General features: G+C 42.3%; 2 protein-coding genes across 13 annotated transcripts in view; one reads left to right on the plus strand and one right to left on the minus strand.

Annotated features, from left to right (window-relative positions):
- The window catches only part of NCOR1 (nuclear receptor corepressor 1), a 151,565-nt gene extending 137,488 nt beyond the window's left edge, over positions 1-14,077 (minus strand). For all 12 annotated transcript variants that reach the window (XM_055305361.1, XM_055305363.1, XM_055305360.1 and 9 more), the window contains exon 1: positions 13,895-14,077. The gene's annotated coding sequence lies outside the window, so the exon portion shown is untranslated. The remainder of the gene's footprint in view (positions 1-13,894) is intronic.
- Positions 14,078-14,225: 148 nt separating this feature from the next.
- PIGL (phosphatidylinositol glycan anchor biosynthesis class L) overlaps positions 14,226-17,298 on the plus strand; it is an 86,681-nt gene continuing 83,608 nt past the window's right edge. Inside the window, exon 1 of the mRNA XM_055306441.1 lies at positions 14,226-15,462. Coding sequence (XP_055162416.1) covers positions 15,225-15,462 — 238 coding nt within the window. The 5' untranslated portion in view covers positions 14,226-15,224. The remainder of the gene's footprint in view (positions 15,463-17,298) is intronic.

A 17,298-nucleotide genomic window follows, 5' to 3' on the forward strand; every position in this document is an offset into this window, starting at 1 on the left:
GAGCAATCCTTGGAGAGGAACCACAGAAGCCCTAAGGTAAACCAAAGAGGCCTAAGGAGAATGAGAGAGGGTGGTCGGGGTACAGACCAGAGGATGGGCAGGGGTAATCAGCCTGTGCATTTGCTGGTACATGTTTTAAAACTGAAATATATCTCCCTCTGCATTCTGAATTTTAATCCCTTTTCTACCTTTATGTCACAAATATTTTCTTCCAGAATTCATCGTTTGTTTCACATTTCTAAAGGCCTTCTCTACCCCAAATTAAAAAAATATATTCTCGGGCAGCCCCGGTGGCACAGCGGTTTGGCGCTGCCTGCAGCCTGGGGTGTGATCCTGGAGACCTGGGTTCGACTTCCACATCGGTCTCCCTGCATGGAGCCTGCTTCTCCCTCTGCCTGTATCTCTGCCTCTCTGTGTGTGTCTATGAATAAATAAATAAAATCTTTAAAAAATTAAAAATTAAAAAATATATTCCCTACATTCCCCTCTTTCCTTCGAGGTGAGATATATATAGATAGATATATATATATATATCTTTAATCACCTAAATTTCTTTTCTAAAAAATGGTAAGGTAGGGATCTAGTTGTATTTTCTTTACTAGTTAATAGTAAATTATCCCAACAAAACCCTTATTGAATATATCTATCTTTCCACGTTGATCTGAAATACCATCCTCATTACAACCCAGCAATTTTGGCACATACTCTAAAGATAAACACACATTCTGTACTTACATACAAAAGGTATTTATTGCAGCAATGCAATATGCCGCACATTAAAACTACTTGGTCAGCTTTCCCCTCCTATAAACCTGCATGTGCTCCAGGTAGAAGGGGAAAAGCACTGACATTCCTGGTGGTGATGGTTATTTGTTTTTGAAAACAGGTATTATATGTATGATTTTAGAGCTTTTAAAAGTACCCACGGAATACAAAGAAAAAAGCTTCTCACCCTGGCTCCCCAGCTTCTACTCATTGTCCTTCCAGAAGGCAACCAAAATTACTAGTTTCTAAAATATCCTTTAGAAATATCCTACACACACACACACACACACACACATACACACACACAATTCCCCCGCTACACAAATGGTAGCATAGTAGATATATACTGTTCTATATAGCCTTTTATTATTTAATCTTTCTCAATCAATATACCAATCATTCTCATGAGGCCATAGTGCTTCTTCATTTTTTCTACTGCTGCAGAGTATTTCACAATGAGTGTTCACAAATATTTTATAAATGTTTTCCAAGTAATTATACTCTGCACCCCTAAGAAATGTCTACATGATCTGGGGTGCCTGCTGGCTCAGTCAATGCAGCATGCAACACTCGATCTCAGGATTTTAAGTTCGAACCCCACACTGGGTGCAGAGATTGCTTAAAAATAAAATCTTAAGGGAAAAAAAAAAGAAATGCTTACATGATCTATCTCTGAGGTCTCCTCCCAACTCAGACATCTTAAGTAAATAAAGTTATAAATGGAATGGGGAGGCAAAAGGAAAGATCTTAGCTCAAGGTCATCCAATATTTTTCCAACACTGGTCTACATGAAGAGACATCCATGTAGTACTGGTGGTGTTTGTGTTTTTTTAATTTTCAGCAATGATGAGTCCTGAGTTTAACACCTATATTCAATTTCACTCAAATATGATTTGTCCGTGTTTCCCTCTTGCCAGGAATCCTTCATGATATCCTAGTTTTGTGATGTGATTTTAGGAAGTTTAACCTGAATATCACAAAAATAAAATAGAGTCAGGTATTATCAGCCCAATGCAGGTGGCAAAAAAATATCAGCAAAATCAGAGATTAGCCCTTGCTGGTATACAAATTTATGAATCAAAGCAGGCTCGACTCCTGGCCACAAGAGGGGCAGCTTGGACACTACTAGGACTTCCTCAAAACTTACTCATGACACACACAGTAATAGTTAAGAGCAATGGCTGTTTGTTTTTTAACCAGATTCTTTCCTCAAACATCTTATGTGGAAGCCAAATGTATAAAATCCACAGAGGAGAAAAACTCCTATTCAGTGAGAATGGGGACCCTCCCAAGCTACCTCTTTAGTACCCCCGAACCAAGTCCTGTCTTCTGCCCTCACTCTAGTCAGGGCTCACCAAGACAAAGGAATCCAGTTTCAAGTTAAGGCTGAAGGGGAAAAGGAAACCTTAAATGGCAGTTTCAAATTCTGAGTTCAGTCTTTAGCATGAAAACTCATCAACTCAGGGTTAGTTACATTCTTCACTCATGAAATAGAAAAATCCTGTGAAATGTTTAAGAAACCCAGTCAAGGTTTTATGCACAACCCCTCCATGTCATAAACATGAATAACAGCATAATAGGATAAGAATATACTAAATGCCATTATTACACGTGAAAAGGGCACATTTCATCTGAACTTTTTTTTTCCTTTGAAGAGGGAGTGGGGAGGGGGAGAATGATAGAATCTTAAGCAGGCTCCATACTCAGTGCAGACACCAATGTGGGGGTCGATCCCACGACCCCTGAGATCGTGACCTAAACTGGAATCAAGAGTTGGATGCTTATCACACTAAGGCACCAATACGCCCCACATTTCATCTGAATTTTATGAATAAACTTCAAACTAGCCTTCTATATTTTGTAAACAGGAAATAAAATATAGTAAAATGAAATTGGTCTACTTAAATTATGTTTTGAATCTTCCCATATTAAAGTAAAAAAGACATCTATCAATTTACTCAACAGGAAACTCCACTTGCAACAACAAAATTTCATATGTAATCCTCAAAAAAAAAAAAAAATCCAATCCCCTCTCACTAGGAACTCCTGGCTTTTGGCCTACAATCTTTGCATAACCAAAATGTATTTGGATAGGTTTTCAAGGTGGCCTAAGCTATCTTGGAAAAAATAGCTAAAAATATACCTCACTGTAGAGGGACTACAAATGCCTCTTCAGATAAGCAAGAATGAATCCAACAAGGGTCACAACAGAGGGGAAGCCCATATTTTACCAAAGCAGAAAAAGGACCCTACAAAATACACAATTCAATTTTCTTTTAAATAATCAAAAAATAAAAATTTTTGATACAAAAGTATGGGATAGGAGAATGGCTTCTATGACACTGCAGATGACAAAATATTAGTTATTAAATGGAGACAAATCAGGTCACACTAATTCTCATAAAGCAGCCCTGCTCTAGTCCAAATCCAAAAGTATTTTAAACAAGGAGAGGCCTCAGACTCTCTAGACTGGCCATGACTTAAAGAAAGTGGACCTCTTGGGGTACCTAGGTGGCTCGGTGGGTTAAGCATCTGTCTTCGGCTCAGGTCATGATCATGGGGTCCTGAGATCGAGCCCAAGTTAGGCTCCCTGCTCAAGCAGGGAGTGGGCTTCTCTCTCTCCCTCTCCCCCTCCCCCACTGTGTGTATGCACTCTCTCTCTATAAAACTATATTAAATAAAATATTTTTAAAAAAAGAAAGCGGACCTCCTGAGCCCATCTCAGAGGCTAGTCTCCAGCAAAGACCCTAGAAATCACCTAAGTGGATTCCGCAGTTTTTAAGAAGTCAAAGAGGTGTTGAACTGGACTAAATTTCTCCTGTAAAATAAACTAAAGCATTCTTCCCTTAAACAAAGAAACAAACAAAGAGCTACTCTGGGGAAATGCCATTAACACGGCATTTATTTTACTTGGAGGCTCTTTCAACATTACATCTCATTTAGAAGGCAGATGAATGGGAGCTAAAGAAAAAAGGCATTTCAGGTTCAACTGTCCCACCTCCAATCAACTATGATATTGAAAGAAATACATTAAAGGCATAATTGTTTGATTAATCTAAAAATACTGGCATTCAATAAACAACTCTTGAACTTAGAAAACAAAAAATGCTGCTTTCACTGTAGATGAAGTGAGAAACAAGTTTCCCAAGACAGCAGTAGCAGACAACAACACAACTGAGTGCTCTGTGGTACAGCTGCGCTATACTGAACTAATTCTCTGGGCAATATTCACTCCAGCAACTAAAAGAAATGAATATATTTCAGAATTAATAGATAAGACAACACCTATGGGGAATAATTTTTAAAGTTACCATTTATCGAGCCTCTGTTATGTAATAGGCAGTATGGTCTGCAAGGAGCTCATCTAAAGCACTAGTTCCATTATCATCCCTAATGAAGGCTTTTGAGAGGTAAGTAACTTCCCCAAGGTAATTTTTTTTTAAACTCAGAGACAGATCTCTTAGAGATCATATTGTGCTGCTTCCCTTTGACCCACTAACAGAGGTTGCTAAAGGTTATGAAGACTATTTCTAAGGCATATACCACAATAAGGTGGAAGAAAAGCAACTGACTTAACATTTATTGAATTCTATACAAAAAAGCCATCAGACGCAGGTGAGGGCAGGGACCATCTCTGTTTTGCTCACAAGGCCTCCCAATCACCTAACAGGGCTTAGCTCCCAACAACACCCATTCCAACAGCAAGTCCTATTCTTCCAGATGCCCATCCCAAGCTTCCCATGCTTCTCCATCTCCACTACCCCACACTCACCTCTTGCTACAAGAAACCTCTAACTGGACTTCCCACTTCAATACTTTTCCTTACTTAAAAAGTCAGATGATCTTTTTAAGCCATAAATCAGAACATGTCACTCTTTAAGGTTAAGACACCCTGGGGGCTACCACGGACTTCAAATAAAATCCCAACGACTCACTCTGGCCCACAAGGCCCCACCTGATCTGGCCTGCTTCCTCTTCTGATTGCTCAGTAGGCCCCAGCAACATGAGCTTCCTTCCAGTCCCTTCATCCTGCGCCAAGACCTGCCTTGCCTCAGGCCTTTGTCCTTCTTTACTCTCTGCCTGGAATGCTCTTCCTGGCTCATTTAAGGGGCTGACTCCTCGTGTAACTTTTACCGTTTCAATGCAAATGTCATCTCAGAAATGCCTTGTCCAACCACCCTATAAGGTGGGTTCCCATCAGTTACTCTTAACCACATAAGCCTTTCTGTTCCTTTGTTAATTAATCATAACCTGAAATGGATTTTATTTCATTATACTGTCTTCCCCCACTAGAATATAAACTGTTTGATTCCCTACTGTATTTCTTGAACAAAAGAAGAAATGGATAGAACTTATTTGGAAAGTTTGAAGTACTGAAGAACATAAAAAAGTCTATCTGAACAAAAAGAGAGGAAGTACTTAAAGTCAATCTTGCAAAATTAACCTATAAATTCAGTATTTCCAATCAATATTCAGCATTCCCCATAAAAACCTCAGCAAGATGTCTTACTGAGCTTCACAGAATAATGCTACAATTCAGCTAGGAGAATACATGGACCAGAATTGTCAAAGTCCGAAAAAAAAAAGAGTAGTTAATAGGTAACTAACTCTATCAGCTTTAAAATTATAAAACACGGGTTCCTGGGTGGCACAGTTGGTTAAGCATCCAACTCTTGGTTTCAGCACAGATCATGGTGAAATCAAGCCCCCCATCAGTCTGGACATTCAGCTCTGCTTGGTAGTTTTCTCTTCCTCTTCCTCTGCTCACCATTGCCCCCCCCCATGTGTGTCTATGCATGCCCATGTGCATGTTATGTATACACACTCACTGAAATAAGTAAATCTTTTTTAAAAATAGTGAAATTATAAAACAACAGCAATTTAAAGGATATGAGATCAAAAACATAGTAAATTAGAAACAGTTCCAAACATAATTAGTAAGTGACAAAAGTTGCGAATCTAATCAGTGGGGCAAAAGATGAATTATTCACTAAGTGGTGCTCACAAAACTGGCTATCTGGGGGAGAAAACATGTACATATATATTTCTCCAAAATATATCTCTACTTCACTCCCCATACCAGAAATAAATTCCAGATCGATCAAAAAAATTTAGACGTGAAAAAATAGGAAAGAAAAGAAAATAAATAAGTATTTGGTCGCCTGGGTGGCTCAGTCAGTTGGGCATCTGCCTTTGGCTCAGGTCATGGTCCCAGGGTTCTGGGATCAGGTCCTGCAGCAGGCTCCATGCTCAGCAGAGTTTGCTTTTCTGTCTCCCTCTGCCTCTCCCCTGCTTATTCTCTCTCTCAAATAAAATCTTTTTATTATTTTTTTTAAGATTTTATTTATTTATTCATGAGAGAGACAGAGAAGTAGAGACATAAGCAGAGGGAGAAACAGGCTCCATGCAGGAAGCCTGATGTGGGACTCGATCCCAGGACTCCAGGATCACACCCTGAGCCAAAGGCAGACAGACGTTCAACTGCTAAGCCACTCAGGGGTCCCAAATAAAATATTTTTTTAAAAATAAAGTATTCAATTAGAAACTGGGTACTTGGGGATCCCTGGGTGGCACAGGGGTTTAGCGCCTGCCTTTGGCCCAGGGCGCGATCCTGGAGACCCGGGATCGAATCCCACATCGGGCTCCCGGTTCATGGAGCCTGCTTCTCCCTCTGCCTGTGTCTCTGCCTCTCTCTCTCTCTCTCTCTCTCTGTGCGTGTGTGTGACTACCATAAATAAATAAAAATTAAAAAAAAAAAAAGAATCTGGGTACTTCTTTGTCTTAAAAATAAAAAGAGGTATATGGTCAAAAGTCTTCCTCTCATTTAAGTACACCTCAATCACTCAGTTCTTACAACAGCCAACGTTACCAGTTCCTTGGATTTCATTTCAGAAATATCCTATAGAATACAATTAAATATGTCAATATTCCTCTTCCTCTTAAAACAATAGCATGCTATACAGTAATATTCCTCACTTTATTTCAGTTTAATAGATGAGTATTTTAAATTTTAGAGTAAGGACGTCTTTTTTAAGTAGAGCATGAAACCCAGAAACCACATATGGACTACTAATGAAAACAGCTAACATTTATTATTTACTTACTACATGTCAGCCACTGCGCTACATGTTATTTTACATTATCTCCAATCTAAAAATAAGGAAACTAAAGCTTAGAGAGGTTAGGTAATGTGCCCAAGGTCACAAGACCCACAGAGTAGGGATGAATATATCTGACTGCATAGTAACACAAAAGAGGGGTACCTCACTCCTGTAAGTGTCCAACTCTTGATTTTGGCTCAGGTCATTGCCTCCAGGTTGTGAGACTGAGCTTCCGTGCGCTGAGCACTAAGCCTGCTTAAGATTCTCTCTCCTTCTCTCTCTGCCCCTCCCCCATGCATCTCTCTTTCTCTCTGCCTATAACTCACCCCGCTTGTGCTCTTTGTCAAATAAATAAAATCTTTTTAAAACACACACACCCACATTGGGCTCCCTGCATGGAGCCTGCTTCTCCCTCTGCCTGTGTCTCTGCCTCTCCCTCTTCTCTCTCTCATGAATAAATAAATAAAAATTTAAAAACAACAACAACAACAACCACACACACAAAAGAACAGCTGTGGGTGGGGGATGGGGAGTGTACAGGAGTGAAAACAGTGAATACCTTAATATATAAAGAGCTCTTCAGATCAATCTGAAAAAAAACAAGAACTCCATAAAAAAATGCCAAAAGCAGCAATTCATAAAAGAAATACAACTCCCCTCATAAAAAAATTCCAAAAAGGCCAATTAGAATCACTTACCCCCCTACTTTTTATTGTCAAATGTTTTCATTTCTAACATCCAGTACTGGCCAGGGTTTGGGGCATACTGATACACTTGTTATCAATATCTTTCCAAACGTACACTATTCAGATAATAGCAACTCCACTTCTGGAATCTATCCTACAAAGCTGCTTGCACAAGTATACAAAATAAATACAGATAAATAATTCACCTCAGCTTTGTATTTCTGAAAAAAACAAAACAACAAAAATCACTAGTAGCTGTAAATTATTTAAATCATGGTATTTTCATAAACAAAATACTATGTGGACATTAGTGATAGAAGTAGCTCTAAATACACCAACATGGAAGAGTTGTACATAAAAGAATATGTTACAATCCTATAATACAGGAAATTACACACACCAAAAAATCTGAATATGCAACAAACACTTAGAAGATTATATCTAGGAAGTGGTACTTTCAATTTCTTTATATACTACTATATTGTACTTCTGTAAAACACATATTACTTATAATAGATGATAGACAAAGATTCTAAAATAACACATCCTCCTTCACTCAGTAAAATGGTTTTGTGTGAATATACAAAATTCTTTCCACCTTCTCCTCCTGCTCTGTTCAGTTCCCTCCTCCCCTGTCTCCCTCCCTTTTCCCCCCAACACATACACACCCACACAGAGTTAATGGACTATATACTCCCTACATCTGGTATATTTACACTGTGTATACTTTAGGCTGTAACTCCTAGAAAGCACAAGTTTTGGGTTAATTCCAAATACATAAAAGTTATTGTAATTCAAAACTGAATTAAAAGAACCTAATCAAAAGTAATACAAAGTTAAACTTCTTTGAACAGGAGTTCAAAGACACGATGATTACAATTTAAAACAAATATTCCAAGTTATTCAAATCTATACCCTATTGCCAGAGGAAATGGACTGCCTAAAACAGATTACTCTGACTCTAAACTATGACGACAAAAATGTCAAAGAGGAATCTGTCAGTTAAATACAAGTATGGGGGGGAGAGGTGAACTGTACCCAGAAAGGTGACCCTCAAAACAAAACGAAGTGTCAAATTTTCCTAGAAAAATGTACCCTAAACTTATTCTGGTTTGATATCAGTTTATTAATATATAACCAAACCAAACCAAACAAAAACAAAATACCCAACCCAAGTGTTATTCCTCAGGTGACACTGGGAGGAGGGGAAGGGGGGGAGGGAATTAAAGTAATTTGATCATCCTGACTTTTCCTTTGCTCTTGACTAAAGATTTAATTTCTGATGTAAAACTAATCAGTGCTATTCTTTCAAAGGGAACTAACCCTTCAAAGGTATTCTTCAATAATCCTATAAACAAACTACCCCATATTCCTAATTCACAATTTTTTCCTGCCACTGAAACTACTCCAAAATTCCCTGTAATGTGTAATGTGCCCAAGGTCACAAGTCCCACAGAGTAGGGTTGAATATATATATTCTTGTTCTAACATTATCTGGAAATACAGTCAGATAAACCAATTCCATCTTTACTTTCTCTTTCCCCCAAAATCCCATTAGGCTGACAAAAATATTTTCTTAAATGCTTTGATAACTGACAAATTATCAGTGTCTCACTGACAATGGTAAATTTCTGTTTTGAAATTAACATGAACTATTCATCAAGTTTCCAAAGGGTGTATCAACCAGCTTTTTCCAACATGGGAACCAAGTAATTCTAGCAGCTAGGTTTTTTATGCATTTGACAAGTTTCTATTACACACTTTCCTGGGTGCAGTGTTATTCTAGGAATATGGGCAGACATGAGATACAGACATGCCCACAACGGGCTTACGGTCTAGCAGAGATTAAATAGATATGTATATAAATAAATAAATGTGGTATTAAAAGAGGCATAAGAAATGCATTAAGGACTCCCAAAGTGAGAAATATGTATCTCCGGAGAAGAGGGAGTAGGAGGAAGACTTTCTGGCTAAAGTAGTATGTGACTAAACCCTCAAAAAATAGGGTTTAGATGTAGATTTCAGAAGAGTAAGGCACATTAGGCTAAATAGGCATATTATCTAACAGCCCAAATGGAATAAATATGACACACTCAGTACTCATGTAAGGATATCAGGTGAAAAGAACGATACGCTTCTTTCTTTAAAATAAATTTTATGGGTACGCCTGGGCAGCTCAGTGGTTGAGCATCAGCCTTTGGCTCAGGGCCTGATCCTGGATTCCCAGGATCGAGTCCCACATTGGGTTTCTTGCATGGAACCTGCTTCTCCTCCCTCTGCCTGTGTCTCTGTCTCTCTCTGTCTCTCTTGAATAAATAAAGTCTTAAAAAATAAAAAAATAAATGTTATGGCATAAGTACATATAGAAAACTAATACTACAAGTGTGCTTTTCAACACAGCATTAATACAGTTCATATTCATGCTATTTACCTAATCTTTTAACAATTGAAGTCTCTCATATACTTAAAAAAAAAAATCCAGAAGGTTGAAAGTAAATGAAGTAATCAATACCTAAATTATAAAATAACCTGTTTGGATCTCAGAGGTTCCTAACCATCAACTTAATACAATTTCTACTATTGTAATACTTCAATTCCATGAAATATCGCTAGGTCCAGACAACCTCAAAGACATTTTTGTTTAAGAAGATAATCATGATACATTAAGAATGAAGGAACCAGGGTGCCTGGGTGGCTCAGTCGGTTAAGCATCTGCTTTCAGCTCAGGTCATGATCCCAGGGTCCTGGGATGGAGCTCCATTCTCCCTCTCCCTGCTGCTCCCCCTGCTTGCACTATCTCTGTCAAATAACGAAATAAAATCTTTAAAAAAAGTAAGCAAATAATTCCCAGTGATCATGTAGATCAATACTAACTTTTTAAAACTATATTTTCATTGAAGAAATTTAAAGTTAAAGTAAATTCAATATCTAAGCTGAATAAGTAAACTCTCATTCCCCATCCACGCTGACTTTTGTTCTAATTGTCAATCATCACACTGAATCATCCCATGGATGAGATGGTGTAATGGAATGAGTCCTGCACTGGATGTCAGAAGACTGGATTCCACCACTGCCCAACTGCAACAATTTAGGCAAATCGCTTCACATCTGTGACCCTCAGTCTATTCAGGAGTAAAACAAGACTAGATGATCTATGACTCTACATCCTCTAATTCTATAAATTATTAGCATTTTATTTTAACCAAGTTAGTTTAGTTTTTTGTTTTTGTTTTTGTTTTTTTGAGATCACTTTTAAGTAAAAGCAGCAGAGCACATAAAGGAATCAAACTGAAGAACTCCACAGGAACATTAACACGGCTTTGTATGGTCTCATTCTTAAATGCAAAGAGAACAAAAAAAAAAAAAAGTATGTTGTATCTGAAGACTATCCAAGTAATATTCTGACCACATAAGCTTCTGGGGTAGAAAAAATGGTAGAAGAACAGTAAAAATGTTCAAGGAAAACAACCACCACAAGAATACGAAATAAAAAACAGATGCCCTACATACAGTTATTGCTACATGACAGAAGCTTTTCATAGCTTTTCAATACTCCTAAGAAGTCCTAACAGAAGAAGAAATAAAATGTTTCCCTAACCATCAATCTAAATGTCCTTTTTGCATCCTCAAACCTAAAAAGGACAAAATATCAGGCTAGAGACTGACTTATTTGTGCACATAATTCATCTGCTCCTTATACCTTTACAGCATTTAGTAATGTACCCTGAACATAAAAGGCACACAACACCAGGTAAACAAGTGAATGAACCACATATGAATCTCTAATCAACAAATAAGCCCACAAAAAATAAATTCTGGTCAAGCTTTATTACTTCTTTGCAATGTATTCTAGTAAAACGCAACATCTGAAGAGAAGAAAAGGAGTAACTAACCATGCTAGACCTCTCTGGTTCCCAGGTTATCAATATGAATTTGAAATTGCATTTAAGACAGATCACAAAATACCATTCAAACTGAATAATAAAAACAAACAAACAAACAACAACAACAAAAACTGAGTAACGTATAGCCTGACATTTACTTCCAGGAGTCTCTGGACTATTCAAAGCCTTTGCTTCCTACTGCAGTAATGGCAAGAAAATCTCCCCACTTCCCAAATTAAAAAAAAAAAAAAAAAAAAAGCTTATAAAAACTTAACTACATTTGCCTAGTTTTGGAACTGGCTTTATTCAATTAAATTCAAAGAAACGTAAGTTATTTTCAAGCATTTTATTTTAAAAAATTATGTGGGTACAACGAATACTTAAGTTTTACTGTCTAATTAAATCCAACAAGACACTCAGTCAAAAATATATCTTCCTGAAAGGCCGTGGAGGGAATTACAGCTATACAGATATGTCATAACAGATAAGAGGTCTATGCAGTTAAGTTGTAATGTGAATATTTTTCTAATTAGAATACAATGTTTTTTCATTCAACAAACATTTGCAGTGTCAATACCCTACACAGAAAATAAAATCCTACAGTGCCTTATATGTAAAGATAAAATCTAAGAAGGGCCTATCCTGACCTCAAAACGAGATAAAACTGGTAGGTAAATATCTAAATACAAGGTAGAAAGTGTGAATGCCATGGGAGATGTGCAGATAAGCACTTCAGGAGCGCAAAGGAAGTTGTTACTACCTCACAGAAACATAACCTTTTCAATCTGTTTAAAGCAATTTCATAACTATTAACTCTTTCAGGCTCACAGCAGCCAACCCTAGAAGAGAGGATGTTTTTCTACTATCACAGATGAGGAAACGAAGGCACAGAAAGGTTGATCGTGTTCCAAAATGTCACATAGTAAAAGGGAGAATCGGGACTCCTTGTATTGTATTTTCTGAGGCAGCAGTTCAACATATGGCAAGCCTTTTGTAAAAGGAAAGAGTATTTTGGTATTGCAAGTAATCCCATCCTTATGTATGTATGTAAGTATATTATTTATATATACACGTGTGTTAACCTTGATTTCGGTGGAAAGGTGTGCTTAAAGCAAGGCAAGGCAACTGTGTACTATAAATATTAAATAAATAAGCGTCCACCGGATTTAACAGAATGAGCTAATACAACCACTATTTCTTCCTCCAACAACTTGTGTTTATTTCTTCCATAATCTTTACCCACTTCTAAATAAGATTCTAAAATTGCTGTATCTGCTCCCGAGCCCAGGCCACTTGGCTCATCCAATACGTATCTTTATGAAAGGGTACATTAAGATATTTCTTTAACTATCAAAAATTAAACAATGGCAATGGCTCTTCAGTTATGCAAAGGGACAAACACATGTGACCTATCAGCAGCAGCTATTGATCAAGATAACGTTGAACGAATGAATGAGTATTTATTTGTAGGCATTTTAAAATCCCGGGCCTGTTGCTCTGGGGCTCAGCGTTCCGCCTCTCATCACTGCCTCACCAGGATGCGCACAAGGTACGCAAATTTCAATATTAATTAGGATATCATTAGGAAAGCAAATCTGAGGCAGGTGAATATACTAATCCCAAAGATTAGAATTACCTATACCACTGCTCTCCAAGGTGAACTCCGTTGAAGTGGCACTCCTGACCACGCAACCAACATCAGTAAAAGAAAACTGACGCTTCCTGAGCAACCACTTTTCGCAAATATCACTCCTTCCCATCCGCACCTTCAATAACGACTACACCTAACCCAGTTAAATCGAAGAATTCAGCCTCCTCTCCATGCACACCGGCTTCTCAATTCCAGTTTCTCAAGCCCCTCTTCTTCTTAAAAGGGAGAGAGAGAGAGAGAATTCACCGACTTCGCACAGTAACTCGGCAATAATAAAAGGCAGAAGGTCCAGGGCTCCGATCTTTTGCCTTCTCCAGCACTCTGCCCACCCTTCGCCATTACACCCCTAAGTGGTGCGGCTGGAAGGTGAACTAGTTTGCTCTTCACGCACTTGTCCATCGCTGTCACCCTCCCTGAAGCCCGTGCACGCTCCCCAGACGGCCCCCCGCTCCGCCTCGGAGCCGGCCGAGGCCCGCCACCTGCGCCGGCCCCACCTGGGCTCCCCGGGCGGCCCGCACGCCCCCTCCTCACAGGACAGCCGACCGGCCGCAGCCCATTCTTCCTCCAAACTCCATAAGCCTCTTCCACTCGCCCAACCCCAGCTCCCCCGCCGCGCCCGACTCGCCCCCGGGCGGCCGAGGGCCAGAGGCCGGGCGGCTGCGGCCGGTCCCCACCCACCCGGCCCGCGACGCCCCTCGCCGGGCCGAGGAGCCGCTCCCCGCGGCCGGCGCCCCGCGGAGCCCTCGGAAGCCCCGGAGCGAGCGGGGGCCCGGAGGCCGGGGCTTGCGGGCGCCGGGGCCTACTCACCAGGAGCTGGCGGAGCGTGGGAGCCGGCGCGCCCCCGGGCCTGAGGAGCAGGACGCGGCCCCGGCGCGCGTCCCTACCCCGGGACCTCGCTCGGCGCGGCGAGCCGGGAGCTCACTCCAGCCGCCGCCGCCGCCGCCGCTGCTGCTTCGCCACCTTGGCCGCCATCTTGACTCAACCCCTCTCCCTCCCCCGCGGCTCCGGCGGCCGCCGCTGAGGCGGCTCCGGCGCCGGCTCCGCCTCCTTCCGGAGGGCTGGGAGACCGACTCCCCTCCCCTGGCCGAGCGCCGCTCCTACCTCGGCCGCGCTTCCTGGGGCGCCCCGCGCTTCGTCCCCTCGGCGGTCCCCTGGGCCTGACGGCGGCGGTCCCTTCGAGCGGAGACGGGCCGGGGCCGCGCCGTGCCCGGCCGCACCCAGCGCGCTGCCATCGCGCACTCCGGCCGCGCCGCCCGCCGGCTCCCGCGCGCTCGGGGCCTCGCCCGGAGCGTGGGAAAGGCAGGGACCCGAGCCCCCCGCCCCCACCTCCTCGGCGGCGGCCGCCTCCTCGGGCCCGGGCTGCGGGGAATCGGGAAGTCAGGGCCCCCGGCGCTGCGAGCCCGCGGGGTGCACGGCCACCTCCCCACGACAGTTTCCAGGGCTGCGGCTGAAGCTTGCAGCGGGATCTGGCTGACATATCGAGCGGTGCGGATTCGCGCATGAGGTCGCTCCTTAGTCTAAAGTCACCGGTCGGAGGAGCCTGTGAAGAGAGTCTCTCTCTCTCTCTCTCTCTCTCTCTCTCTCTCTCTCCCAGCCTTCCCTTCTAGAGAAATCCTCGGCACCGCGTGCTTTTCCTTCAGAAGAGCCGCCACTCCACGTGCCAGAATCAAGAAGGAAAAACAAGAGTCGGTTCATCCGGACAAGAAGGGGCTGGCCATGTCCTGATGAGAAAGTCTCGGGTGTTCATAAATGAGTTACAAAACGGTGAATTAAAGAGAGGAGGGAATTCAACATAGGGAGGGCGGGTATTTTTCAATCGCTGTTTTATTTTGTTTTGTTTTAACCCATGACACTGTAAGGACAAGAGTAAAAGCTGACGGCCAAAGAGTTCGTCTCAGAAATCGAGAAAGCAAAAAAAAAAAGACATCGTCGGTGCTGCATAAAGTAGAGAGAACGAGATAAAGGAGGGTTGGGAGGTGTCCTTGTGGAACCACAACAGGAACCCAACGTCGGAAGCTTCTGGTGGGCAAAACGGACTCAACCTCGGAACGTAATTTCCGCGAGTGCCGTTTTCCCGCCGGAGCCTGGATGTGCGGCAGCCTTCCTCCTGCGCAGGCGCAGTGCCTCGGAGGCGAGGATGGAAGCCGCGGGCCCCCTGTGTTTGGCTGCGGCGGCGCTCCTGGCGTGGGGTTTCCTCCGGGTTTGGGACTCCCGGGAAAGAACCAAGAGTCAGGAGCAGGCTGGCGTCCTGGGGGATGGCAGCAGGACCTTGCTGGTGATCGCGCACCCGGACGATGAAGCCATGTTCTTTGCTCCCACGGTGCTGGGCTTGGCCCGCCTGGGGCATCGGCTGTCCTTGCTCTGCTTCTCTGCAGGTAGGAGGCTGTAGGCGGGGCGCGGGGCGCGGGGAGCTGGGGCTTCGAGGGGTGTGTAGGTGCTCACCTAACTTGGCTTCTCCCCGAGGGGGAGCTAAGTGAATACAGCGAAGGTCTCTTCACGGAAGATGGTGGCCCCCGCCTGTGGGCCGGTGACGGCCAGCTTCCCGGGTGGGTCGGGGGACGTGCCCGCTTGACGCTCTTCCCTGCCAGCAGGATTGAGGCGCACAAGACAACTGGCTCACGTTTTTGCATTTAACACTTCCATTTCCGTTGGGGATCTGCCACTCTGCTCATTATTCTGTGGGGCTTTTTTAGACGCCAGAGGACCAAGAACAGGGATCTTCCTCTGGGACGCCACACCATCCAGGCTGTATCATGCCTGCTCAACCCTTAATATTTTACCGCGAAAGGTAGCGCAGGACCTTCCTGCTGCTTTTCAACATCCCTTTGGTGCTAGGAAGATGCATCTGTCAAATTGAAGAGAGAGTCAGATCATTAGAGGAGAAGATAATTTTATAGGTCATTTTAGAGTTCCATTCCACCGACTTTCAGTCCAGAGGCCTTTCAGAGAGTAAAGTCCTCCTTTATCTTACAGAAAAGGTGGACTGAGAAAACAGAAAGTGACCACGTACGGGATTATGGTGATAATTGCACAGCTGTATAAATGTAATTGAACTGTACATAGACAGTGGGTGAATTCTTATAGTATGTAAAATTATACCTCAATAAAGCTATTTTTAACAAACTCCCATGACCTCTTCTCCCATTTGGTTGTGTGTAATTACAGTTCTTTTTCTACACTGATTTTTTTTTTTTACAGAAATCCCATTTTATACAATTTTATATTTTTTCACAGGACATGAGTTTACGCTCATTTTGCCAGATATTTGGTTTTTATTATTTTTTTAAAGATTTATTTATTTATTTGATAGTACAATTTGGGGGAGATGGGCAGAGAGAGAGAGAGAGAGAGAGAGAGAGAGAGAAAGTAGACTGCTGACTCAGCAGAGAGCCCTAGAGAAGGCTCCATCCCAGAACCCAGGATCATGACCCCAGCAAGGCAGACACTTAATCAACTGAGCCACCCAGGCACCCCTACCGAATATTTATTAAAAATTTTTGTGGACTGAGCACTATCAGAATGGCGAAAATCCATAGCATTGACGACCACCAAATGCTGGTGAGGATGTGGAACAATAAGAACTCTTACTCATTGATGGTGGAAATGCAAAATGCTTCAGCCACTTTGGGAGCCTGTTAGTTTGGCAATTTCTTATAAAAGGTAAACATGCTTGGGGCGCCTGGGTGGCTCAGTCAGTTAAGTGTCTGCCTTTGGCTCAGGTCTTGATCCCAGAATCCCAGGATTGAGGCCCACGTCTGACTCCCTGCTTGGAATGGAGTCTGCCTCTCTTTCTGTCCCTTCCCCTGCTCATGTGTGTGCTTTTGCTCTCTCAAATAAATAAATCTTAAATAATTAGACATGCCCTTACCAAACTGTCTAGCAATCCCCCTCCCTGGTATTTATTTACCCAAAGGAGTTGAAAACCCCACAAAAACCTGTCCACAGATGTTTTAGGGTTTTTTTTAAGATTTTTATTTATTTATTCATGAAAGACAGAGAGGCAGAAACATAAGCAGAGGGAGAAGCAGGCTCCCTGCAGGGGGTGGGGGGGCTCAATCCCAGGACCCCAGGATCATGACCTAAGCCAAAGGCAGACGCTCAACCACTGAGGCGCCCCTCCACAGATGTTTATAACAGCTTTACTCATAATCACCAAAATCTGAAAGCAACCAAAACATCCTTCAGTTGGTAAATAGATAAATAAGTTGGTA

This window comes from Nyctereutes procyonoides, unplaced genomic scaffold, assembly GCF_905146905.1.
Source record: "Nyctereutes procyonoides isolate TBG_1078 unplaced genomic scaffold, NYPRO_anot_genome, whole genome shotgun sequence".
Lineage (NCBI taxonomy): Eukaryota > Metazoa > Chordata > Mammalia > Carnivora > Canidae > Nyctereutes > Nyctereutes procyonoides.